Source organism: Vidua chalybeata, chromosome 1 (genome assembly GCF_026979565.1).
Source record: "Vidua chalybeata isolate OUT-0048 chromosome 1, bVidCha1 merged haplotype, whole genome shotgun sequence".
Classification (NCBI taxonomy): Eukaryota; Metazoa; Chordata; class Aves; order Passeriformes; family Viduidae; genus Vidua; species Vidua chalybeata.
Genome location: NC_071530.1, coordinates 107679623 through 107705248, shown reverse-complemented (window position 1 = coordinate 107705248; position 25626 = coordinate 107679623). Strand labels below are relative to the sequence as shown.

Sequence of the window (25626 nt, the reverse complement as noted above, 5' to 3'; positions counted from 1 at the left end):
GCAGTATCTCACAGAACCACACCCAAACCCTTTGCATTCCTTGCCTAAGAAATTGCTTGTAGTTGCTTATTGTGGCATAGAAAGTTATAATATACAGCATTTGCCATAAGTGTGTCACTTCAGAGCAAGTGATGGATTATGTCCTTCCACACCCCAAAAGTTGTTCTTTGTTCTGTAATTAAAAAATAAATGTTGCAATGTTGAATTGGAAATATTGTGTGCCATACAATAAATTTGTTTTGTTAGGTTGCCTGGGTGTAATTGCAACAATGTCACTGCATTAAACCCGTGTCATGGGGCAATGGTTTCCTGCCCCTACACCCGGTGCCAAGCACTGCTTTGCTTAGCAGCTCTATTGCTGTTTATCTCTGTCAGCCCCTGTGATTATTTTGCTTCTGTGAAACTTATTTTCCTATTTTGTTCCATGCATACTATAAATTATAGTTCTGTTTGAGTGCTAACCACAAATCCCAAACACTGGGAAGCTCTGCCATGCTGGAGTGGCTCAGCTGGGAGCTGGTTTTCAGTTTGCCTGAACTTGTCGGTGATCTGAGGGGAAGAAGGCACTCCAAACCGTGACGGTCTGCTGGGCCCCTTCTACCCATCTGAAAATTGATCCCTCTTAAACAGTTTAGAGGACCCTCGGGGTCTTGCAGCTTACATAAAAAATGAAAGCCCTTCCTGTCTTAGAGCAGTGCAAGCAGTCAATACAAAAGAGAAAAATGGTCTTTTAAGTGTATCCCATTGAATCCATTATCTCGAGGGCCCGTGCTTGATGCTTCATCAAAACATCATCGTCCTAGTGATACATGGGGGAGAGGGTGAGGGGGCATTCGGGGGATTTCAGAAAAAATGCTGCAGTACTCTCAGTGCCACAGGACAGGCTAAATGTGATACAAGCCAGAAAATGAGAGCTGCAGAAAAACTGATATGTTCCTCCTTATAACATATTGAATTTTGCATGTTTGAAACAAGCAAATCTTTCAGGAAAAGTTTTGAGCGTTTCTTTTGTGGTATGAAAGTTGTGTTGGGCGGCTTGTACAGTAATTTCTTTGCTCTCAATGAGAATGTAAATTTGCAGGTTTTTTTTTTTTTTTTTTTTTTCCATTACAATGATAAAGAAAATAAAGGAGCAAATAAAAATCAGTGTTTGTACCATCAGGACATTCTACCCTTGTTGTGGGAAGTAGAGATAGGGTTGAACTGCTCTATCATTACCTGAATTGGTGTTGAATTTCTGGTTCTTGTGAGCAAGAGTCAGGATTTCTAGTTTTTAAATGCTGAAGTTTTAAAAATCTTTTGCATGCCTGTACTAACGATTCATATGTTTTTCTTAGACTAGCGTGAAACGAAAATCATTGATTTCTGTTGTTCTGAGTTTGAAGTATTTATAGAAGCACAGTGGAGTTTTTTACCAGATTACAGAGGTAGAAGCTTATCTTTTGCTGTCAGTGTTTCCTTACTGGAAATAGTAAGAATATTGCTCTTTTGTTAGATTATAAGCTGTAAAACAGAAGAACTGGAATTTGTTTTCAATAACCAGTAGCATCAGTAATTCAAAAGTACTATTGAAAAAAGGTGTATTTTTGGAAGACAGAACGACAAAGAAGCACTATTTCTGAATGTAACTGAGCTGTCAAACACACATCCTTTGGGGTGTCCTCCATTTCCTTTGGTGGAAGCCTAGCTTAAATAAACTGAGCAGTAGGCAGTGGGTGTGTGCCTTTGCACAACAGCATACACCCAGGTGCTTTGTTGGCCAGGGTGATCCCAAAGGCAGAGTGCTGTCAACATTCCTAATTGGTTATTACCCAATAACACACACCCTCCAGTGTCTTGGGACTACAAAATACTTTTTACCTAGCCTTCCTACATGAATAATGAAGCACTTCAAATATTCATCCAATTATAATCAGCCTCTCTCTTGGCTAAGGATTGCCAAATGCAATTGGACATACTTCTGACATAGAATTTCAGGCTATATCTGTGTTGGAAGGGTTTAGTCATAATTCTTGACTTCTGGGGAGAGATTAGATATCACCATGATGGTAATTTCTCCAGCCTCAAAAGCTATTGTTTATTCGCTTTTGCTATGAAATTCTAGTTTACTGGCAGTATAATGTGGGAGTTTTAGGAATATTTTTTTCATTTTATGCTTGGAGCTTGTCACATGAAAATGCTCATGTTTGTTTGAAACAATGAGATGTTTTGCTTTTTCTCCAAGTGCTGTGGCTACAGCTGCACAGGACTGAAGTTGCCATAAAGCATGTGAAAAGCAGTTAATGTTTACTTTCAAACATGTAAGCTATATTTATATTAATCTTATATTTTTTCAGAATATTTTACTGCCCAGCACGACTGACTCCTGATGTGCCAGTGGCTGACTTTTAAATATGTTTTTCTCATGCCTTGCTAACATTTTCAAAAACAATGTCCTTATCCTTTGCAGACTATTAAGGTTTAATTTTTCTTTACTGGCTTCTCCTGTGTATGAGCTCCCCTGAGTGGTAATCTTCCCTCTGGCCTTTCAAATCCTGATGAGGGTGGTGCTCTGCTCATGGCAGCTTCCAGCTCTGCTGCAGTAATGCCATAGGGAACCACTCTGGCTCCATTGTGCTGCCACAGAGAAAAGCCCAGTGTCCATCGTTGGAGATGCAAAGGAGATGCATGAGTGGGGAAGTGGTGGCAAATGTAATTCTAGGGAGATACAAGCTAGCACAACAGTGGCAGCTAGGATACCTGCCTGCTTATTTCCCCTTTGGAAGACCTTATGGGAAAGGGAAGGGAGAAAAACTGCTGCTTTTCTGTAGCTAAAGCGTATTTGGAGGCTCCACTTTTCATCAGGCATTCTCATTTTCCCAGTTTCTAATACTGCAGTCTCATAAAGCAGGGCCTTGGGCCATGCCTCTCATACTGGCCTCCCCTTGCTTAGTAGCTAACCTTGATAAACTCATCAGCAGAGCTACAATTGCACTTTCCCACTTCCACTTTGGATTAATGGTGTAGCTCTCCGAAACTGAATGGATGCTGCTCTCCAGACCACAGAGGTCTGATTCTAGGTGAGCATTTAATTCCCCTCTTGGGAAGTAGAAATAAAAGCCCTAATCAGGTATGTTTCATGCTTCTCTCTTGGGTAGGCTCAACAAAATGAAGGATGAAAAAGATGCTATTGGAAGTCGCTGCTGTCTGCTATCATTACAAAGCATAAAACACTGGTTTGAAAATAGAAACAGCTGGTATGGATACAACTTTCAATTGTGTTTAGATTCCACATGGGTCAGTTTATTATTTCCTATTAAAATGCAAAGTAGTTCAATCAGAGGCATAAGCCCGTCTTCCTTTTGTTTATTAATGAAATCCTGGAAACACGATAAACATGAATGGCCCTGGGAGTGATGAAGAACATATTACAGGTTTGGTACCCTGTAAAAATGTAAAGCTGGCAGTACAGTTCCTATTAGAGAATAAAAATGAGTCATGTTGTTCTGCAAACCTGAGCCTGAGCCTGCAGAAACTCTGCTGGGCTGTGCCAGGCTGTTTCACATTGGAACAACTCATCTGCAGCTCTTCTGGGAGTATTTATTCCAATACCCCTTTCTGTTCCTGTGAAGGACCAGAGAAAGGGCTCTGTCCCTTGGCCTTGAATGCCAGAATATTTTTTTTTTTGCAGTGTGCTTCCACTGGGAAAGGTGATGAAAGTTTTGTCAGTTGGAAATTGCAGAGGCTGTAGACAGAGCAAAATAAATGGGGTGAGGTCCCAAAAAAGCAGTCAGTGAAGTCTAGTCCTGATAAAGGTCAAGTTTGTTGTAGCACGTTGCTGACTAAATGCACATCCATCATAACAGAGAGTTTATTTTCCTCACTGATGTCCTAATATTATCCTGCCGTAGTAACAAAATATTGGCAATGGTAGGGCAGGTAGTGTGGAAGGAGTTGATGCCCCTGCTCTGAAGTGACTCCACATGCTTCAGCCAGCAAGAATGTGTTGCTGTCAGCTTTCCCTGCTTCAGAGTTGAGGTGAAGCTCCTTCTTTGTCATGTCTGTCTGTTTCTAATAAATAATAAGCCAGTGATGTGCTCCCAAAATTAGACGTGGAATTTAATTTTGCTTGTGTTCACAGACCCTGAGGAGCGAACATGCTTTGTCTAACTTCAATCCTGCAAAGTAGCCTGAGCTGCTGTCCACAGTCATATGCTGGCTGTTTCTGTGCCCCTCAGTATTTGTTTAGCAGAGGAGGATTTTCCTCGAAGATCAACCAACCCTTGAAGCACAGTGGAAGAAATACCCCTGCCTTTTGTCGCCTGTTGTGAGGCTCAGTTCTTCGTAAACACTTCTCAGAGATCCCTGCAAAGCTGTTGCTGCCTTTGTGTTACCAGTGTGAATATGGTAGACTTGTTCTTTACTGCGGTGTAAATCCCTGGGGCAGACCTCTGTCAGAGGTCTCCTAACATCAAAGCACATGGATAGTGGTTGGTGGCAATTAGAGGCAGCAAAGATGGATTATGTGTCTGCACCCACTGTGGCTGGAGCTCTGGGTGGGCTGCAGGATTCAGGGATGGAGTGGGCAGAGCTGCTGAGCAGGAGGGCTTGGGGAAAGCATCTGTTCTGAGGGACAGCTGCAAGCAAATGAGACCTGTGGTCTTGAATCTCTTGTTAACTGCACTGCTGCAGTATCAGTGGTGATATGACAGAGCCCAGTCTGACCTCAGGTGCCTTCTCCCTCCTGTTAAAACCTATCATGGTGCTCAGCAGCAGGTTCTGCCTTCTGCTGGACAGCTGGGCAGCCCAGGTCCATTTCGCCTCCTGTCATTAGTTGTGGGTAGTCATCTTGTGGTATACACTGAGGGAAGAAAAGCTGTGCAAAAGTGAGGGGCCAAGAATCTGCACTATCAGCTCCCATCACAGGACTGTGAGGTTAAACCAAATAAATACAGACTCTTGTGCATAGGGTGGTTAGCAATATTTAATTTGATGGTCTGACTTCCTAGTCAAAGTTGGTCGTTTTAACACATTTTCTCCAGACTTCCTCCTTTCGTGGTGCTAATTGGCTTCTGCCTGCCATAGAAAGAGGAGGTTTTTAGGAAGGTAATGGAAAATTATCAAAATCAAGCTATAGCCCCAAACTGTTTGTTGCAAAACCAGTGGCTTTTGGAGAGATGGGGCTTTGATGAAACAGTGCAGCTCTTGATTACCCTAAACTATTTTCAGTCTTTTGCAACTTTCGATTATGTGGTTCCGCAGATTTCCTGTAAAGATAGCAGAAAACAATTTATATCTATGCCTTGGGGTGAGGAAAGAAAAAAAAATCAGAAATCTACCAAGACACCTGTATTTTTGCGAAATTAAAATTTTATTACATTCACATACAGAGCAAAAAGCATTGGTATTAACTAAGTACACAGCTGAAGGGAATAATGCAAGGTGGTTGTAATGTGTTTGATTTTCAACAGAGGGGAGGAGAACTTTCTGGAACAGTTTTCTGTCCCCAAAAATGCCTGTATCAGAAATTGCATTGTTTTAAAAAACTGTAGGTTTAAAATTCAGTATTTTTCTCAGTAAATTCTTAGCTATTTTTTCTTCTTGTTGTTAAGGAAATCCTGGTCTTTTGTTGTCTGTACCCCTGTGGGTTCTTGATCAGTTTTTTTTTAGTAATAGTGCAAGCTGCAACTTAATTTATTGATATGAGGGTTGTGTGGTGTTACCAGCATCTGGGGAAAAGGGCACACGCAGTATGGAGAAACCCTTAGGAAATGGTGCTTTTTTCACTTCTATTGTTCCAAGTGTAGTTATATTTTGATCTTTTTAAAGAAAAACTTCACAGTTAAATGAATGAAATTATGAAAACCTACAAACTCAAGCAGCAGTCTGCTTCATCAGCAGCATATTTCTACTAGTTTAAAAGCAGTGCTCAGCTTAATAGACATCTCCTTGTTTATTAGCATCCTGGAACCACCCCAGGAAGATTTTCACTGTTGGGTTGTGCTGGTTTCCACCAGAAGGATCACAACAGATGTAGGACATATATCCTCACTGCTGTAAATCCTCCAGACTGATGGAGTTAAGCTTGTTTGAGTGTTTCTCCACAGATCATTTCCCATCTGCATTCAGCACTCATTAGTTGCTACGTGACAGAGCTGTCGCAATCTTTGGGGTACACGATCTCTGCTGCAGTGGTGCACAAGGTGTGCGTGGAGTGAGACCCAGCCCCATGTGGGTGGGCTGCCCTCCGTGGGAGTCTCTGTCTGTTCGTGGGCTGTAGTTTGATTCTAGAGTCAGCTCACTTCAATACCCTACTAAAATACTTGAGGCTCAGTCAGAGAGAAAGAGAAAAGTTTTCTAACCAGGTGAGAGCCTGGGAAGCAGTTAGAAAAGAATGTAAATAAGTCTCTAATCTACCTTGTTATTCACATTGTTTATAGATACGTTCTGCCACTGTGTGTCATTCACTGCCCACCAATGGTGTGGGATGTTTTTACTTCAAGACCAATGAAATTAGTCTTCTCAATATATATAGAGCAGTACATTTAAAATAAAAGAGAGTTAATTTTCTTAATCTTCTGATCTGGAGTTCTCTGTTCCCGTCCTGCTCAACAGCGTCAGCTGACTTGCCTGCATTTAAGAAGTGGGGTTCCTAACACACTTTGCAGTGTAATATGGCTTTGGATGTCACTCTTCTGTATTCCTGTAGTGAAGTTGTGGCTCAGGAAGAAGCTAGAACCAGTCAGCTTCTCTGTGTGAGAGTAACCTGAGCTGCCGGGTAAAAGAACTCTTAAATTAAAAAAGTTACAAATTCCTATACAATTTAGGAGCACTACAAACTTTTGCTCTGAATTTAATATATAAATTTGTAATTTTTTATTTAATGGAGCCCAACTTTTTAAAACTTGAAATGAGTGTCTAGGAAGAATGTTAGATTTTGTCTAATATATGATTTTGGTACAGTTAGTTTCTGGTCATTTTTGTGAGTGGGATAACTCACCTTGACATGGGAAGCTAATGCCTGTGCACAGTTTCTGCTTGGACTCTGTGGCTGCTCCAGCAGTGCACAAGCCTGCAGTAGTGTCCCTGTGCCATCACCCAGCACTTTGGGATGCCCTAGAGTATCTCAAGTGGCAACAGGCAGCTGAATCACATCCTGGATGTTGTTTATTAAAGGAACCATGTTGCAACATTTACTTTTGTCATGTGGTATTTTTGCAGATTTTGCTTTCTACAGTTACAGCATCTGTTTTCACATCCGTGGATTAATTATTCCTTGCACCACTAGTTTATGGGGCTGTATTGCTTCTTTGCTGTGTCTCACTTCTTTTCCCTTCTCCTCTCTCTACCTCCTCCACAGGACTGTGTCTGACCTGCTGTTGGGTTTGGTATGGCTGCAGGGATGATTACACCATGGCAGCATCTAATTTAATAAACAATAAAGCCACTGTTTTGTATATGTAAAGTTTGTCAATGGAAATAATGTTATCTGTGTGTTTTTTTATCACCCCACCACCACCAAAATGTTCAGGTGTGGCTTTGGCACTTCCAACCTGTGCAATAAGCATTATTTATTGCTCAGAGCCACTGTCTAAATGTTTCAGGTGGACTTTCCTGTCCTCTTAACTGATTAGCACACAGGTTCTGTATGAACTGATTTGGTTAATGGTGTGATTTTTCTAGTTACTGAAGTGCATAAATCACTTCAACCTCTAGCATGGAAGCGATTAAACATGTAAATGTATGGGAATGAGTTATATACAGGTATAAGCACGTTTCTCTATGAAGACACTTGCATGTGTCCACAGCAATGTGATTGTACTATGTGTGAGTTAATCGAGAAAAGAGCAGTGTGTTTCTCACATTAAATTCTGTACTCATAACACCCACCTCTTCCTTGCCTCTGTTGTGTATGCTTTTATGCTATATGGATTGCCCTTCCAGAAGAATTCGTAATCTAGGGTGTTAGTCTGAAAGTACTGCTTTCAGTCTAGGTAGAGGAATCTCTGAGCAGGTGGGCTAAGTAAGTAAGGGAAAATACTAATATTTGTAGTATAATAAATGTGCTATTGGGTAGCTGGCCTTGCAGCCTCTCTAATTGCAATTAAAGTAAGCTTTATAGGAAAAGAACATTATTTGGGCAGCCAGGGTGACCTTTGTAGTTTTCATAGTATATGTGTAGTAATACTATCTCCAATACATTTGTGTGCCTCTGTGCAGAGAGATGTGTTGCTTATTTACTAAACATGTTATCAGCATCTTCTGTTCCTCCTCAGTTCAGCATGTGTCCCTTGGGCTGTATTTTCTGCATATTATTTAAATCCTGTTCTGAAGAGTCATTCTTGCATGCTTTCTTCACAACGTTCCTTAGTCTGGTACCTTCTTGTTTCACTCAAAGGGGCCAAAAAAATTAAGGCAGGTGTGCTTAGTGGTAGCATCACAGAGGAAATCTGGCACATGCTTGGACAGAGTTCATTTTTCCAGGTCAGCCCTCATCTACCTTATCCATTTTCCCTTCCTGCAGTCCCTTCCTCATCCATTAGAGCTCCAGCATATGAAGCAGGTGTCCCCTGGGCAACAGCCTGCTAGGCTGTACAAACCTGGTTATACCTGGCTTGGGTGCCAAGTTCAGGGTGCTGTGAGAAAAGAGTGGATCATTAAAATCTAAAGTCTAAAATCTTTCACACAAAGGCAGGTTTGCAAATGTGACTTGCAGGAGCATCTCTAATATCTGACATATCTTAACTCGTGAAGCTTGTTTTGACTACCTTAATAGTGTTCTTTGTACAAGTATTTTTTTTTCTCCTTTGTCTATTTGTGTAGGGATTTTAAAAAGCAGACTGAACATCTTTTCCACCTTCCCTGGCAAATTTGTCTTCTGACAGTCCAAGCCCTAGTTCAGCAGCAGGGTTGGGACCTGGTAGTCTGTTTTATAGGCTTCTGCTGCACAAGCTAACAGGAGCAAATTGTTGTCCTCTTCATGAACTGCACTTAAGAAGGATGTTACAAAGATTATGTGTGACTTTCATGGGTATTTATTGAAAGCAGAAGAGTGAGGATGTTTGGGAATACTTCATTCCCTCATTCTGGGCTCTGGAGGGTGGTGTTTTCTGGGGACACAGGCACAGATATAGTTAAGACATAGACATCTAAAAGTTTTAGAAGCGCTTTGTCTCTCTGAATTTTATTCATTAATGGGAAGCTTTTACTTAGGCTTTAATGCAGTAGTGGCCTCTTTCTGTCTCTCAGGAAGCAGTTCCTGTAGAATCCCCCACAGAGTACACAGAGGTTAATTGTGCAGCCTCCTGCTTTTATGGGCTGCAGTGAAGAAGGAGGTTGTGCAACTCTTGCAAAGGGAAAGGCAAGTGTGTTCTTGTCCTGTCTATGGAAATGTGTTGTCCTTTCTCTTAGAGAAGGCCGCACTTAACAAAACAACATAGATGTGATTTCTGGCTGAGTAGTCAAAGTTGTGAAGATCTTGGAAAGCTTAATTCATTATGGTTGCCTCGCCATGTTTCTAATTTATATGGAAAGAGGTTCCAGGCATGTGAGAGTGATGCCAGGTTCTCAAAGCAACATCCTGGAAAGGGGCAGAATTAGCAACACCTTACAGATTCTACAAAGCATATACATGCTGTAGTGGGGTCTCTACTGGATTTGGATCCAGAACTTGTTTTGCCACTACTTTTCTAAGGCATTTCATGGTGTTTCCTGATTTCCAGTGATTCGTATGTGGAATTTTGATGCTGAGTCTTCTCAAGGATACAGAGGAAATACTGAGAGCTAATAGTGGTTTGAATGAAATTCATGAAAGCTGAGAGGCAAACTTGATGTACAAAGGAACACATCAAAGGATTTCCCCTATTCTGAGAAGGTTTTTTTGTTGGTTGTTTGGTTTTTCTTGATCATGAGTTTTGAAAGGGAAATGGCTGTGGTAGTTTCCAAGCTGCTTTAACGGTGTCCTCTCTTTGTGGAATCTGCATGAACAGGTTTATCAACGGGGATTTGAGGATGGGTATTGTTAACAATCTTTTTATAAAAAAGAAAAAAAAAAAAAAAGGTTGACAGGCTCAAAGGAGGCTGAGTTGAAACTGATTTGTTTTTGCTTTTTACTTAAATGTGATCCTAAGACACAAATTCCACTTTTTTACATTGCTGCCTGTGAAGGAGTTCAGTGTTCTGAATATATAGATTATCATGGCCTTTGGGATGTTGTGCATCCACTGGTTTACCTACTTTCTGGCTTTTGGTATTGAATGATAAACACTCCTGTTCTGCTCCTATCCTTCATTATCTGTACTCACAGCCAACCTGACCATCTTAAACATGATTAAAATATAATTCAAAAGTTATTAGCTAATTATGACGCAAAGTACTTAATTTGCCATTGCACCCTAAAAACTTAAAGGTACTCCTGGTAGCTCAGTAATAACCATATCATAAGCAAAAGGACACGGTTGCAACTAACTTAATAGGCAGCTTCCCTCAAGATAAAACAAATAACATACCTCAATGAAATCGGATTCAAGCTTAGTAAAATCATCTTGGCAAGCAAAGAGAGTATTTGTTAATTTTTCTGTGAAATGTTATCATTGCCAAGAAAACTTGGTTACAAAAAACAGAGATGGCAAAAGTTTTTGCATGAATAATTGATTTAACATTTCATTGGTTTAAGTGATTTTAGGAAAAGTGGTTTTGTTATGCTCTGGAAAACTAGAAAGTTTTTAAGGACTTATTTGCAAGATTCCAAACACTGTAGGAGATGTGCGGGTTACAGGCTTGTAGATTGTTCTTCGGTATATCCAGTGCGTGCACAAGCCTGAAAAGAAAGAAGAGTAGAGATGGCATTTTAAAAGGCTAAAATCCTAGTGGTCAAGCTGTGGCTATGGTCCCTGGGTGTGCAGGGAAGGCCATGTGTGTAGCTCCTTTTTGCCTGATGTCCTCACAAATACCTCGAGCGAATTGCTCTCTGTGATGAGAGGGATGATGGCAGATATCTGCAGCTTCCTGCCCTGCTGTGAGTCTCCAAGATTTGGCAGGTGAGTCACTCAGGTTGCTGGCTGGTCCCAGAGGTGTCTGAAAGTTCTAGAGGAAGAGAGGGGCAGTGGCACCAGTCTGTGGACAGTGGTTTGGCTGAAGAAACACCTATTTGGGGATTGCAGGGCTTCAGTTTTGTGGAGACATATCTGTATGGTAGCAAAAGGAGTTGAAGGTATGTTTGGTATCTGAAGACAAGCGAAAATGTGAGGATCAAGGATGTATTCAGTCAGAGGATATTCTGAATTGGAATGGATCCACAAGGACCATTGAGTCCAGCTCTTAGTGAATGGCCCATACATGTCTTGGGAAATGTCAGTGACTTCACTGTCTGTCAGATGGAGGAACCTCACTTTCTGAAAAGTGATGGGGTTTGTGGGGTAATGATCCTGGTTTGGGGTGGGAGAACAACTGGTGAGTAGAGGATAGACCCCTCTCAGCCATAGCTGAAGCCTGTAATGCAACCTAAAGATCCAGGAGGCTTGGCTGACACGGTATTGAAATTGCTTTTAAAACACTTACCTGCCCAGCCTTGTGTGAAAAAATGCAGATTAGGGTTTCAGCCTGTTCCTCTTATCAGTCTGCATCTCCCTGGTAGACCAGAGCAGAGTGAGAAGGAATATGGTAAACAGAAACTCCCTGGCCCATCCACGGTCTGGGGTAGTGCTTTCCTGGCCTCACCCTTGTTGCCATCTTGCAATGTGGGAGATTTGATTGTGGCAATGTGGTTTCCATCTACCTGCATATACTGTTCTCTGGTCACGAGTCAACAGCTCTCAACATCCCATCCCAACGATTTATTCCTTCCTATTCTAAAATGTCAGCATTTCTATCAGTGCCAGTTGTGTCTGGGTACATGATGGTCCTGAGTTTGGGAATGAGGGTTTGAACATCCTGGGAGAAGGCTGTGACAGAGACTACATTTTTGAACTGGCTTCTGTTGAACATTCAGGCACCCTACACCCACCAGGGTGACTGACTATCAATCAATATGTTCTGTACACCAGGGGAGTTGCTGTATTAGCTCTATTTCATGGTGTAATAATTAGTTCTGGTGTGAAACTCCTAAGTAGCTAGGTCACCTCTTTAGCAGGGAAATTACAGCTTTTATTTTTTTTTGGGAAAACAGAGGTTAGGGTGCTTCTACTGACATGTGGAGCATTGGCCATCCATTTTTTAATTTACCCCCGTGTTTGCTGTGACCCATGTGTTCATGTTTGTTCCGCTGTCATTTCAATATATGTCTCTCATTCTCCACGCTCATCTGTGGTGTAGAAAGACGTAGTTTGCTCTCGTGTCAGTAGCGTTCCTGCAACATGACTACACCATGTTGTGCAATTCATACTTTTCCAGTTAAAGTGTCGGTTTGTCCATCTGGATTAGATCCAGCGGCTATTAGTTCATTTTGTAATATGTCTGATTGGCTTTCGTCTCTGCTCCTGATGCTGCCTCTGATCAGGCAGGTTGTAGCAAATCCCATGTTTCTCTCTTTTTTCTTGGTTTTTTTTTTTTGTCTCTAGTGTGTTCCTTGATGATACCATGTCACTCATCATTTCAGATCCTTCCCATCTGCTCCTCGCATGCTTTGCTCTGCCTTTAAGATTATTCACCACTTTTTGTCTATCTCACTTCTAAATGCCTTATGAGCCCTCTGAGCTTGCCCCTACCTTTTCTTTTACTGTCATGCTGAAGTAACAATCTTAAGATGTTTGAAATCTTCTCCATGTAAATGATTCAGTTCCTTAATCTTTAGCAAATATTTATACAAAGGTTTGACATCCTTTTACTCAGTATTTGGCATTTATCTGTTCTTTAAAATGCCATGTAACTTCTTTTTTTTTAATCTTGTAAGAACTGGTGTTTAAATACCTCTTCCTGTACATTCTTCTTCTCTGTAATTTTGGCTCCTATATAAATATATAAATACTTTTTCTATAGAAAGTTTAATGAGCTTTTAGTTTTTAATACATTTTTCCCCTGTTACCTTTGCTTTATAATTATTTGTATTCATGCATCTTCTCATAATGTAGGAACTGTATGTGCCAAGAAATTCCTGAGACTCATGGACATGAAACCTTAAATTAAATGTAAGAAGAAAAAGATAAGAACAAATTATAATAGCACTGAGAGCAAGAGATTACAACAGGGTATTTGCTTAAAATGTGGTTTTCATAATATATGTTCCTGAAAATTGCAAATGTATTCTGTTATGTTTATGAGCCAACTTTTGTTATGCAGAATTATAAAGGTTGCTATATATTCAGTCTCTATGGATCCAAATGATGTGAATTACTCAAAAAAAGAAAAGCAGGTTGATACTGTCTAAGTGGTTCTCTGAAAAAAAAAAAAAAGAAAAGAAACCTTATCATTCTCCACTTGGGTAGGATAACATTTCTCACTGGCGTGGACACCACTTCAACTGTACTAGCTGCTAGGGGACGGTGCAAAATTATGTAATTTAGACATATGAGGAAGTAAAATTAAAGAGCCATGAGATGAGCATACCATTAAACAGATCTAATTTATAATGGACTCTTATGCAAATTGCCTTTGAGCACTCAGTAAAAGAAAATGAAAAGAAATTAATAAGGACAGCTGGGACTAAAAAGTTGCAGAGGAAAAAAAAGTAAAAGCCTGTTACAGCTCACTCTCCACACACTCCAGAGTGTTAAATAAGCATTCCCATTAGCTACATAAATATAATGATGTGATAATAAAACTTGCACTTAACTTTCAAGGACCAAACTCCTAATCGCTTTGCTGCAGTGGCTCCAACCAGATGAGTAAGATTTCAAATAAAATACATTTACTCTGTCATGTGATTCATTATTGGAGAGAGAGAGATATGTTTTCACAAGTATTTTGCTCTTTGCTAGCTGCTGAATATCCGCCCTCGGTGAAATCCAGGCAGTTACTTGCCTTGCCATTAGTGTGGGATTGCAGGTTCCAAGGCATCACTGTTGCTCCTCCTGCTGCACAGCCCCCTCTGATGGGTTAAGAAAAGGACTTCTCACCAGTTTTCCTCCCTTTTTGTTGTTCTGTGAAAGACATGGGGAGCACAGAACTCTGACAGATCAGAAATGTTGAAAGTAGTTTATTGCGAAAGATTTTCAGTTAGTTTGGAGTCTGTAGTGTCCTCTGATAAAGATGTTAAAATACTGAGAAATTATATACTGAATATATTCAATTATAAGAAACCTGTATTTTTTCAGAGGAGAAATGTTTATTTCTACCTTAGTTTGAAAGTGATGTAATATTCTTCATGTTTGCAAACATCAAGGCTTGCAGCTTTTCCATGTTCCCTGGATCCTTTTGATTACAGAAATGAAGAATTTTAGCTCTGTCCAGTGAAGCCATTAAAACAATCTGTAGAACTCTGTCATTTTTTCTTGGCATGAAGAGAGTTTTGCAATAGTTGACTTGTTTAATTACTACTGGCCATCCTAGTGTTCCTAATTATTGCTGCTTTCCCACATTTCCAGCTGAGGCAGAATATACTAAAGTGAAATCTTTTCTCTTTATGTGTATAATAATAATATATTTAAATATATATACAATGAGAGAGCAAGGCTATAAACACACTATGTATACAGTTTTGCTGCAGACAGTATATTTTTATACTTGACAAGCAGAATTTTTTTCTGAAGAATTTGAGAAATCCTGCAAGCAATGTCATCTTCCTGTGCTAGCTTTTTGGTATAGAAATTCTGTTACAGGAGCGCTGATCTGTGGGAAGAAAGATCCATCCCTGTGGTATTTTATGGAATTAAAGGAATGATCTTTTCCATTCCCTGTTGTTTTTTCTCCAGTAAACAGGGCTTGTAGCTATACCTAGTTTGTGTCCTTTAAGTAAAACCAAATTCTCTGATGGAAACAGGGTTTTCCACTGGTTATATTTTCAACCCTTGAAGCATTCGATTTCTGACAGTGGAATATGATACTTAAAGCCACAGACATTAATTATTACCCATTGGAGGTCGCACTTTCAACCCATGGGACGTTAATTTTCCCGACATATGGAAAATTCCAGCCTGTTAGTTTTAATTAAATATTTCAGAAGCACATTTTCTTGTAAATGGACTACAGTTTCTTATCCTTTACCCTTGATATTTGGCTAATTCTGCATATAATTATCATCTTATTTTGCAAGCCTCCTTCAAAGTGCTCTCCTGGCTTGAAACTCCATTCAGCTGTTACGTATTTGTCATTTAAAAAAGAAAGGTGTCTTTGCCAATCATCAGCCAACATTGTCAAGAAGGAGATGGGGAAAAACATCTTTCAGGTTTTCTTGTGAAGTGAAATTATAATGACTTACCAGTTCCTTCTTGTGCTAGCAAACTGGTGTCTCTTAAGCATGTATAATCCCAATGTGTGGCCAAGCAGGAGTGCAGGGAGGATGGTTATCAAACTGTATTGTGCAGAGGCAGGGAGGATGGTTATCCAATAGTACTGTATAGAGGAAGTGACAAGTGAGGCATGAGAGAGTGCTTCCCACTGTGCCCCTGGGAACACAAGAGTTCCTGCTGAGGATGCTGGAAGCTGAGGATGCTGGTTGTTCCCCAGATCCTGGCATAGCCCAGTATCCTCTCCTGATGGGTGTAGCAAATGCAGATTAGGAGCAGGACCATGTCACCAGATTTGGATCCCATAGTAGTACCTCAGGCTTTTCCCTGAAGGCCGTATGAAGGAAGCTGGAATCTACATTTTTCCATCTGAAAAGGAAAAAAGTTTTAATTTTCTTTACAGAAGTCTCTCTGCTGAGGGTCTGTCCTTCCAATGCTGTTTTAATATGTGAAAGTGTATTGCAGATCCTGGGAGAGGAGTCAGGAGGGAATTGGGACTTTGCAGTTCCTGGGATTTTGCTGCTGCTGCTGTTGCTGCTGCAGAGCAGCAGAGCACTAATGCAGCCCTTTCTGTTAACACTTCCAGTCCATTCCCAAAGCCATTCAGGTCCCAGGTAGCACTCCCAGTGGCTGAGCACTCTCCTCAGCATTATGGTTTTGTCTGAAGGCTCCATCCTCTGATACTATCTTGCTCTTCTCTAAACAATTAATAAAATGGAGACAAAAAGCCTAGAGGTTTAAAATATGTAATTATATAAGTAATTTAGAACTAGGAAAATGCTGCAGAAACCAATTACAATTATACATTTCAGTAATGACTGACTTGGCCAAATACATGTTTTGTGTGTGAATTCCGTGATAAATTTGAAGATGACATGCTTGAGTATAAGGGAAAATTAATTCTAAATGCTGAGTACTTCCATATTAGACATAAAATGTGGCTCATACACCACGTGAACAGGAGCCTGTGTTATACAGGCTGTCACAGCTTAAATTTTGAGCAGCAGGGCAGGCAGTAACAAGTCTTTGAGGAAGAAAGCTCCAATAGTTCAAGGGATGGCTTTGAAAAAAAGGTGTTCTGTACCTGCTCATGATGCAAAATATATTTAATTCCTTATATGTTACAGATTTCATACAACTTGAATTGATTCATGCATTTATTACAGAATTGTAAATGGCCAGCTGGGGTTAATAGAGTTTTATTTCTTTTCTGGTCTCCTCCCAGCTGGTGAGAAACTATGGATGAGATTTGTATTCTGTTCACAACTTACATATATACCTGCTCCAGGCACAGACATCATTCCAAACTCTATTTGGGTTGCCTGTGCCATTTTCAAAGGGAGGATATTTGGCTGTTGATGCAACACAGTGTATGAGCACCTGGAGCCCTGCCCCTCTGCAGTTCCCTGAGACCCTGCTGCAAGCCCTGCTGCCTCCTCCTCTTTGGGAGACACTTCTGTCTTTTGCCTCTTGAACGCCTTCTAGACATTCTGCTAGCCAGTGGATGGGGCATCTCTCAGCCCGGAGTGGTTTGTGCAGCCAGAAGGGATGATCACCTCTGAGTATTTGGTGTCATTTTGTTTTATTGCTGGTGGGGGGGGTTCATTGTTTATTCACTGTTTTTAAAACAAAACAAAAACAGTGTGCCATGACAGTTTGTTATCAAAAAGTACTTCCACATTGCACGTAGAGACATATGAACAGGCACACAAAATCAGACCTGCCAGTCACTCCTGCTCATTTCATTGGGAAACCACGAGTGACTCAGTAGTGTTTTGCAAATGCCCCAGTACAGTAACAAAACATTTATTTGGTGTTGCTCTGAGGGTTTTGTTTGGCTTTTTCAGCTCTTGCAATTGCTCCAACTAAAGCTGGTTTGGGAGACCCACATCCAGAAATGTATGTGTACCCAGTGGTTGATGTTGCAAGACCTGTTGCCAAGCGGAGGCTCTCTGGGTGGCTGTGTGGTTCTGGTGATCAGTGGATAGTGTCTAAAAGCTGAGACATTTTTCTGTATTATTTGAGTGTTTTGACTGATACCTGCCACAAGCACTTAACTGTTACATTAAAGCATTACCTCACATTGAAATGTTATCAACTCTGTACCCTCATCTTTATATTACCACAGTGTGCTGCCCCTCACCTTAGCTGTGCCTGCCCTAATGTTGGCTTCAGTAAATGGTATCCAAAAAGTGACCTGGGTTTAAAAAACAAGTGAAAACCAAGCAAAGAACCAAACCAAACTATTCCCCAAGTACAGTTTCCAAACTAAATCAAGTTCCCTATGCAGTGCTCTGTAAAGCAGAATGAGTCAGTCCAGGGCGTTGGAGCATCTAGAGGGGATGGGCTGTGCTGAAGGAGACTATCAAAAGAGGTGTCCAAAATAATTGAGGGGTTGTCATTTTATGAGGTACAGATTGGGGCAGTGAGGTGGACAGGGGAGGCTGCTGGCCTGGCTTCTTCCCTTCAACCTCTCCAGCTGTGCTGCTTAGAACTCAATGAGGCCATGCTGGAAAATATGTGGCTTACACACTGGTTTGAAACCAGCCCTTTTCTAATGAAAGAAAGCCACAGAGCAGCTTCAGTGAAGTTTGCATGGGAAGGTTTTGTAGTGCTGAGCTATTTGAGCAGCTCTTGAGCTGAGCTTAGTCTGACTGTGCTCCTTGTCTCTTGTTTCCTCTCCAGAATTGGCCGGCTTTTCGATGGCACAGAGCCCATTGTCCTCGACAGTCTCAAACAGCATTATTTCATCGACAGAGATGGGCAGATGTTCAGATATATCTTGAATTTCTTAAGGACATCGAAACTCCTCATTCCTGATGATTTCAAGGTGAGATTTCAAGGGACTTGGGTGTTTTGCATGTACCTTGGTAAGGCAAGTATCTGGTGTGTAGTCAAAACAGAGCCCTGGATAGGGAAGGTGGACTTGCAGGGTGTGGAGTTTGATTTCAGTTACATGGCAAAAGTAAGAATGGGGTTGCTAAAGTGGTGTCTTCCTTTCGTAGAGTGGCTCCAATACTAAATTTCCTCCTCCTGGCTATAGTGGTAATAAAGCATCCTTGCCAGATTTGACCTAGGGAAATTAAATGTTGTACCATACTCATGGAAACAGAAGCAATGTTACAATCTGCAACTGACTGCTTGTGAGCTTTGCTGATTACTTGTCCTCTTATCCATTTTTATGCTTCCCCAGTGATTGCAGCAGCTTCATTTTCCACTCCCACACTGAAATTCAGAAAATGGTGTGTGAATCACAATATTGACAAAATAAACTGCACACATGGTAATATTTGGGCATTAAGTCATAGAATCTTTTCTCCCTCAGACTCTTTAATGCATACTGCAAGTTTAATTTTGGATTTTTAAAGAAGTCAGGAATGGATAGTTCTATGTTTATTATTTAAACTTTAATAAAGAGCCTGCTTTTTTTTTTTTTTTTAGTTTTTAGTGATAAAATTAATTAATGGTAGTTCAATGTCAGACAAAGCCTACAGAGGCAGAGCTTCAGAATCCATGTGATATTTATCTGCTAGTGAATATAGTGGTGTCTTCAATCAGAACAGATCCTTACCTTCACTTAATGATCACACATCAGTGCACATGGTTCACTGCAGGAAATGCAGTAATTGTGATTGAACAGGAGAGGTGATGGGTGATGAGGCAGGGATGGAGCAGTTCACACTGGTATGCAGTCCTTTTCCCCTCACACCTGAGACAGTTTTTCAGGCATTTGGGCATAAGAGGTGTGAGGCTGAGTTCAAGAGCTGTATTTGCAACCTTTGAATCATCTGCTGCTTTGAATCATCCTTGCTGCTCCCATAGTGACAAGGGCAGGTCTCCCTGAATAACGTGGAAGTTTGGAGTGAACAGATAAGCATCATTTCCTTCTTTTGAAGCCTCAGCATGGCTGCTCTTGGCACTTCTGCAGGTAATCAGAAATACAGAAAAAGGAAAAGCCACCTTTCATGCGATAATAAGAAATTACATATGTAGAGCTTTTTAAACACATAAATATACTGTAGCTGTGTTGAAATTAAAAATGTAATTCCTGGCAAGTTCACCCAACTGTGATGTTCAAAGGGATGTTGTCCCCAGTTATGCTTTAAGGTGTACAAAAAAACAGTGATTAAGATGAATAGTGTTTTTTGTTTCTTAGAAATACATAGGTTACATTACTTTTTTGTTACACAATAAATGTAAGCAGTATTTTTACCATTATTTAGGTGTCCTCATCAAGTATTTGGTTTCTAGTTCAAATTCAGGACCATATTAACTGTTAGCAGGCTTCCCTTGTTGTCACTCTGTTTCTCTCTCATTCCTAATTCTCATGTGTCTCTTTCCTCAGTATAAATATTTTCCAAACGGTTTTATGCTCTTATACCTAGAAAAACAAGATTTTTTTAATGTTTTTTAAATTTAAAAAATGGCAGTAGGCAGACTCCACATCATCAGTTCTAAATTACTTCTGCAGTGGCTATGCCTAGAAATGCATTCCCTCTGCTCTGGCATTTGAGATGATGTAGTAAACAATACTAGTGGCAAAATAGGGAAGTATTAAAAAATACTTAATTTTTAAAATGCACTAATATGTGCAAACATTATGCAAATATCTGAATCATTTTACACTAGCAAACATTGCAGGCTTCCTCATTTACATTCTTATACCTGTTATAATGCCTGCTAGTATTGCTGTAAGACACAATGGATCCTAGTGATGAATTTTCTAAATCCTGATTGAATTCTGTTCCATCTGTTCAATGAGATCATTATTATATGACATCACTGTGGGGATGAAATATGGGAAAAAGTGGGATTTTTTTTTGCAGAAAGGAGTTGAGCAAGCATAGCCTTTCTCTACTCTTGTAAGTGCTGTTATACTCATTGTGTTTCAAGTGGCTGATGGTTGGTTTTTGCTCGCACTGTTACTTTATTACACCTTCCTACACAGTAATTACGAGCTCTGTCCAAAGGGCTCCAGACCTAGAGCAGCGTTGGCCTGAATATCCGTATACCTTAAGCACCACATTAGCAATGCCTCTCTTAATTGTGCACAGTAATGTGTGTGTCTTTCAGGACTACAGCTTGTTATATGAAGAAGCAAAGTATTTCCAGCTTCAGCCCATGCTAGGAGAGATGGAACGGTGGAAACAGGACCGGGAGAGTGGCCGCTTCTCAAAGTCTTGCGAGTGCCTGGTGGTGCGAGTTGCCCCAGATCTCGGCGAGAGGATTACGCTGAGTGGAGATAAGTCACTGATAGAGGAGGTGTTCCCGGAGATCGGGGATGTGATGTGTAATTCTGTCAACGCCGGCTGGAACCACGACTCTACACACGTCATCCGATTCCCGCTGAACGGATACTGTCACCTCAACTCAGTTCAGGTAGGAAGTCACACGTGCATTTTTTGAAAGGGAGCTGCTGGCCACATACCAGTGGGCTGACCCTGTTCCATGTCACTAGAGCATTTTGGTGAGCAAATCAGCTGGAGGCTTTAAGCAAGTTACTTACTTCTGTGTGTCGAGTTGTCTTTCTCCATTTAATTCATGTATCACCAAATCTCTTTGCAGACAAACTACAGTAGTGCTAGAATTTTCTGTGGTCATAGGGAAAACCCTTCACTTTCACTCCCAGTGTTTTTTCCTCATTTTTTATACCATAGTATAAAAATCACACCTGATGCGATCGATAGGACAAGGGATAATGACTTAAACTAAAATAAGGTAGATTTTTACTAGATAAAACGAGAAAATTTTTCAGTGAGGGTGATGAAACACTGGAACAGGTTGCCCAGAGATGTGGTGGATGCCCCATCCATGGAGATATTCAAGGATCAGGCTGGACAGGGCTTTGAGCAGCCTGATTTAGTTAAAGATGTCCCTGCTCATTGCAGACGGGTTGAACTAGATCTTTAAAGGTTCCTTTCAACCCAGAGTATTCTGTGATGCAGTGTAGCAATGTCTAAAATCAGTAGATGTTATGAAATGGATAAGAAAAAATCTGGGAGACAAATGCAGGTAAATCCTGGAATAATTATGATCAACTTCAGCGTTAGTGTTATCTTTTTATCCTTTGTTGGTTAAAAGCAGCCAACCTCAGACACCTGCCTGCCCCTAGTTAGCACATCCTGCATAGCTTCCCATGTGAAATCATCAACGGCACAATCGATGCTGTGTGCTTTAAATGCACCTCCTAAATGCTGCAGGCTCATGGGTGCATTCCTTTACAGAACAGGCTTGCAAGCTGGGCTTGGCATCTTTTCATCTGCCAGGTCCCACTGTTCAGGTAGAGAATCACAGAGTCATCAAGGTTAGAAAAAATCTCCAAGATCAACAAGTTCAACCTTTGATCGAACACCACCATATCAACTAAACCACAGCACTAAGTGCCACATCCAATCACTTCTTGAGCATTTCCAGGGATGGTGACTCCACCACTGCCCTGGGTAGTCCATTCCAATGCTGAACCACCCTCATAGTGAAGAAATTATTTCTGATGTCCAACTCAACCTGAATGTCCCCTGGTGCATCTTGAGGCCATTTCCTCTTGACCTGTTGCTGGTTTCCTGGTAGAAGAGCCTGACACCCACCTTGCAACAGCCTCCTTTCAGGAAGTTTTAGAAGGTCACCCCTGAGCCGCTTTTTCTCCAGATGAAGCAAGCTGAGCACTGGGGCACACTCTGGAGGCTGGCCAGGCACTGCACTCATGCTAGCACTTAATGCAAGGGTCTATACTGACTTATCTAGACCTATGTTATGCTTGGACAGCTGTCTCTTACTGGCTTTGACTGTCATGTTGAGACATCAAAATTGTTTTGTCATAGAGATTAATGCAAATTTAGGACAGCCTTAGATGTCAGATTACAACTGAAAAGGAGTTTCAAGGATGGCTGCTTAGTTATATCATATGATAGTTATCAAGGCAGGTGTATCCATCAGCACTTTGTCACTTATTCTGATGCTTACATTTTTGTTGCACAAATAAGAATTGCAAAGCATATTTACTGATGTGAAAAACCTGAGTCAGAGTAGCAAAATATGTACAAGCTTCAAGAGACGTAATGATCCCACACTGATAGCAGGAGGATGTAAGCATCTCCCAGTACTAATAAAAATGGGAGACAGGACGAGGACTACCTGTAGACCTGAAGAGTGAGGTACAGACCAAATGGATTGTCCAGGGCTGAGTTAGTTTCCAGAGTTGCTTCCACCACATTTTTTATCAGGATCCAAGTTCTCCTGTTCTTTTTTTTTAGTGGCTTGCACCAACATATTTGGGTAGGGGCAGGGGATTTTGGCATATATTGTTTAAAGCTAAAGATCACATGTGTTTTGATCACTGTTTGCAAGTCTCTTTTCCTATCCCTTCCTTTTTTATGTCACTGCTGGGCAATTAGCCATGCTCAAGTACTTTGGAAAGACATTTGCCAACCTGAAGCATTTTATGTAAAGATGTGGCATGTCTTCTTTGAAGCATTTTTAAACCTCAGCCTGCTTCTTCCCCTGCCCTAGTCCTTTGAAGTCTGCCGTTCTGCTTGCCAGTGTTGTGCCAGCATACATGCAAGCCAGTTTGACAACTGATGAAACAGCTGGGAAAGCCCTGATAGGCACCTGATTCCAGCACAACCCTTGTGAGGTCTGGTCATGCTGAATAGAGGGTCCCAAATCCTCTGGGGTCCAGAGGCATCAGCCCCTTCCTTGGGTTTGGCAGCTGTCAGGCTGACCCTGGTAAATCCCACGAAGTCTCCTTCACAGGTGAGGCAAAGGAAGCCCAGAACAGTTGAAGATGATGATAAAAGTAACAAAGAGTTGGTTTTTAACTCTCTAGTAAATATCATGGTAGGTTTTCTTAAATTATAACCATTGTTATCTACACAATCACCATTTCATTGTGGTGTTTGCTCAGCATCTGCTGTGCAATCATGTATTTGCCCATTTGTATTGTAAAAATTCTGTGAAGCAGAGAATGTGTTTTTCTAGTCACGTTTCTATGGCCAGAAGAAGACTAGATTTGTTGGCAGTACTAAAAAAATATTTTTTTTTTCTTTTTTTTTTTTGCTCAGTGGCCATAGTCAGCAGAAATCAATCCAATACAGTTAAGCTATGTAACCACTTTTTTTTCCCCTAGCTGAATCCATTTGAAATCAGCAGTTATTATCACTGGACAGCAAATAGTCTGTTAATTTACTTATACATTGGTGTTTGTTTCCTCTTTTTTGCAGGTCCTTGAGAGGTTACAGCAAAGAGGGTTTGAGATTGTTGGCTCATGTGGAGGTGGGGTGGACTCTTCCCAATTCAGTGAATACGTACTGAGACGAGAACTCAGAAGGACATCTCGTGCACCCTCTGTCATTCGAATAAAGCAAGAGCCTCTGGACTAAAATGGACATGTTTCTTTATGCAAAAAAAAAAAAAAAAAAAAAAAAAAAAAAAAAGAAAAACAAAGAGGAAAAACAAAGAGGAAAAACAAAAAGGGGGACATTTCATGTGCGGTTTGGACTCCAAACAAGTCCTGGAACTAAAATGAATAAAAGAAACATTTATAACAAATAGAGACCACACCTGAATTCATATGGGAACACTTGGAATAGTAGTGATAATAATAATAACCTCATGGTATAAAAGAAAACACACACACACACACACACACATAAAAAAATATGTATGTATATGTATGTCTGTACATATATATATGTATGTATATGTCAAGGGGTAGGAAATGCAATGACAAAATGTGGTAGATGAGGTCAGTGCTGTGATGGCCATTAAGTGTCCTAGGCCCTTCCTGGGCCCACTTAACGGTGAACAAGCCATTGCCGGGGGGGGATTCATGGACTATTCTTCACCCATTTTCATTGCCAAACAGCCATCCACTTTTTAATGTGTACACACCTTGACTCAACTTTATTTGCATATGGAGGTTTATGTCTGTCTTTTTTAGAGGTGGATGGGCAGGTGTTCAGGAGACAACCATCCATTGCATTGGAAAGCTGAAATTTTAAATGTAGTTTGTACAGAAGTCGCACACTTTTTGTCAGCCCTCACAGATGTGAAAGGTTAACTTTTCTTTTGAATGAGTTTTTTTGTTGTTTTGTTTTGTGTTTTTCAAAGGGGGCCAGAATAATTAATATTTGGTAGAGATGCTCTGGTTTGAATCTGCTGCTTTCCTACAATTTTTTCAAATTTTATAATGTATTAAATACAATAAACTCCTGTTTAAAATAACAAGGGTCTGGTTTAAGCAAACAGAAGCAGAGAGGTGGGATGGCACTGAACTCCAGCATGTAGAGGGGCAAGGCAGTGGGCAGGCGGAGCTGCCTGCACAGGATGGTGTGAGTTTAAGGCAGCAGGGGCTGTTGAGGGATCTTGTGGGGAGGTGCACATGGCTGCTGTTCCTTCAGCACTGCCCCATTTGGAAGAGAAATTGTTGGTCAGATACGAAAATAACACCAGCTCAGCCCAGGGAAACCTATCCAAAAATGACACCTGGTTCTGTAACCTTCAGTGCCACAGTGAATCCTTGCATCATTCCCTCTTGATTAAGGAGTTGGCAGCTTTGGCTCTCCAAGCCCTTGCCTTGCTGAGTGTTAGTCAGCCTGTTTGATTTTCAGGTTCCTCATTTCCCTCATTTCAAGCCGTTGTTCTTCTGTCCAGAGAGTGACATGGCCAGCCCCTTGAGTTACCACCGGCTGCACGTCCCTTGGTAGCAGGCAGTAATTCCACGTTCTGCGTTACACGTCCTGCGAGCTGCTCTCTAGCAGAGTCTCACTGAGGCCACCTCTGCAGGCACAGGCTCCTGGCCTGTGAGACTTTGCACAGGCACCACATCCCCATGCCACTGCACGGACCACTCACGGGTTGATGCACCAGCAACCACCACCTTTCCTCCAAAGTCTCTTTTTATGCACTGTTACAGAATATGACTGTGTGTTCATCCTAGTATGGAAATTTCTATCAACGCAATGGTGCTGGCATTCCATTCATTTTGGTGACACTTTGCTATTTATTTAAGAAAAGAAAAAAAGAAGCTGTTAGATACATGTAACAAGATTTCCAATATAGTCTAACAAAAAAAAAAAAAGTTACATTTTTTTCTGGTTTTTATTAAAATGTGTCTTAAGGACAGCTTTAAATAACTGGCGGCACATATCAATGGTTTGGAATTACTGAAATGTGATGATGGGTGAGGGAGGGGCCTCTAAAAATTAAGATTCATTAGTGGGTTATTAGATCTTCAATGTGATGCTGATCTGTCTATTCACAGTACTGAAAC

At 40.9% G+C, this 25626-nt stretch overlaps 1 protein-coding gene across 5 annotated transcripts in view; it reads left to right on the top strand.

Moving 5' to 3' along the window:
• The window catches only part of KCTD1 (potassium channel tetramerization domain containing 1), a 67999-nt gene extending 43418 nt beyond the window's left edge, over positions 1–24581 (top strand). For all 5 annotated transcript variants that reach the window (XM_053961576.1, XM_053961601.1, XM_053961592.1 and 2 more), the window contains exons 3-5: positions 18045–18189; positions 20433–20738; positions 23576–24581. In XM_053961576.1, the coding sequence (XP_053817551.1) occupies positions 18045–18189; positions 20433–20738; positions 23576–23734 (610 nt within the window). In that variant the 3' untranslated portion in view covers positions 23735–24581. The remainder of the gene's footprint in view (positions 1–18044; positions 18190–20432; positions 20739–23575) is intronic.
• The last annotated feature ends 1045 nt before the right edge of the window (positions 24582–25626 follow it).